We start from the raw sequence: 1,288 nt of genomic DNA on the forward strand, positions 1-1,288 counted from the left end.
CCTCCCACATTTCTGAGGCAGTTCACAAGAAAAAACAGAGAAACTGGGTATGAGATGTGCAAATCCTCCAATCGGAGATTCCACCTTAGAAGTAACTCTAAGGATCGGAGCATACTGAACCTCTCTGGTAGCAGCAAACAAAGAAATTGGTTGTAACAAAGATATTCACCTAAGCGCGGTAAATTACTTTCTACATAAATCATACATAATACTTGTGTGTGTTTTCAACTATGTCCAAAACCAAAAGTATTCAGATTAATGGCATGTGGAGTAAACTCTCCCACACCCTAGAAAACCACAAAAACACCTGCAAAGAATTAGCCATCATCAATCATAGGCTAGTGAAGCAAATCCAGTACTATGAGACAAAAGCAACTCACTTGGCCATGTTTTATGTCATTTTCCTGCTTATCATTTTCTTGTCAAATTCAAAACCCTCACCCGTCCAATGTAAAAACTGGTGGAAACCTTTCTCTCTTTCAATTTTGGTTGCACTTACATTTGGTGCCAACTTCATAACAACCATACTTAAAAGCATCCACATAAAGAATGCTATAGATATGAACTGGATCGACCAAGGGCTGAGCATTCAAAAGATGGCTAACCTAGAGCGGGCAGCAAAAATCGAAGCAGAATTCATGGACCATCAAAGGAGCTGCAACCCCGTTGTCAAAGTCGAACCACACTCCGTGAGTTCAGATGCAGACACTTCAGACCAGAAAGAGAACTATGTTCAATTGCACCATGTTAAAAGTCATGTTGCTTACTCATGTACTGATACAGATGCGGAAAGTTCAGTCAGTACGATTGAGGATTTGCCTAGAACATACTCAACCCTGCAGCAACAAAACGTGGATAGCATTACTATCTTTCAACAGTATGCAAAAGCTGGGACAACTGTTTCCTTCTTGCTAGCCTACACAGTTCTGGTATTGTATGGATGCCGCTCTTCTGTTTGTGATGGTAACGCATAGTTGGACACACAATTGAACTGGTAAAGCTCCCGTTAATTCCTGAATTATTAACAAATACTCGAAATAATTAGAGCCACAAGGATTATCCTAACCACCATACATCTAGAGCTTCTTGATATGTGTTTGTGTGTGGTTTTTTTTTCCAATGCTAAAAGATAATAAAATCACGCAATAAATGGAACCTCTGTATATATGCTAACAAATATAAAGAGTCTAGTAATTAGGTTAACAAAAATGTACTTTCTCTGTTCCATAGTTGATACTTAACTATTTAGAATCAAAAATTGAATGGTTGAATGGAAAAGTGCTACTGG

The 1,288-nt window shown here is 38.5% G+C and overlaps 1 protein-coding gene across 1 annotated transcript; it reads left to right on the plus strand.

Annotated features, from left to right (window-relative positions):
• Positions 1-246: 246 nt before the first annotated feature.
• On the plus strand, positions 247-974 carry LOC125838797 (uncharacterized). The gene has a single exon (XM_049517834.1). It carries the CDS (start codon positions 264-266, stop codon positions 972-974), a length of 711 nt encoding a protein of 236 aa, XP_049373791.1. The 5' UTR covers positions 247-263.
• The last annotated feature ends 314 nt before the right edge of the window (positions 975-1,288 follow it).

This window comes from Solanum verrucosum, unplaced genomic scaffold (genome assembly GCF_900185275.1).
Source record: "Solanum verrucosum unplaced genomic scaffold, falcon-dt-bn FXZP01000182.1, whole genome shotgun sequence".
Lineage (NCBI taxonomy): Eukaryota > Viridiplantae > Streptophyta > Magnoliopsida > Solanales > Solanaceae > Solanum > Solanum verrucosum.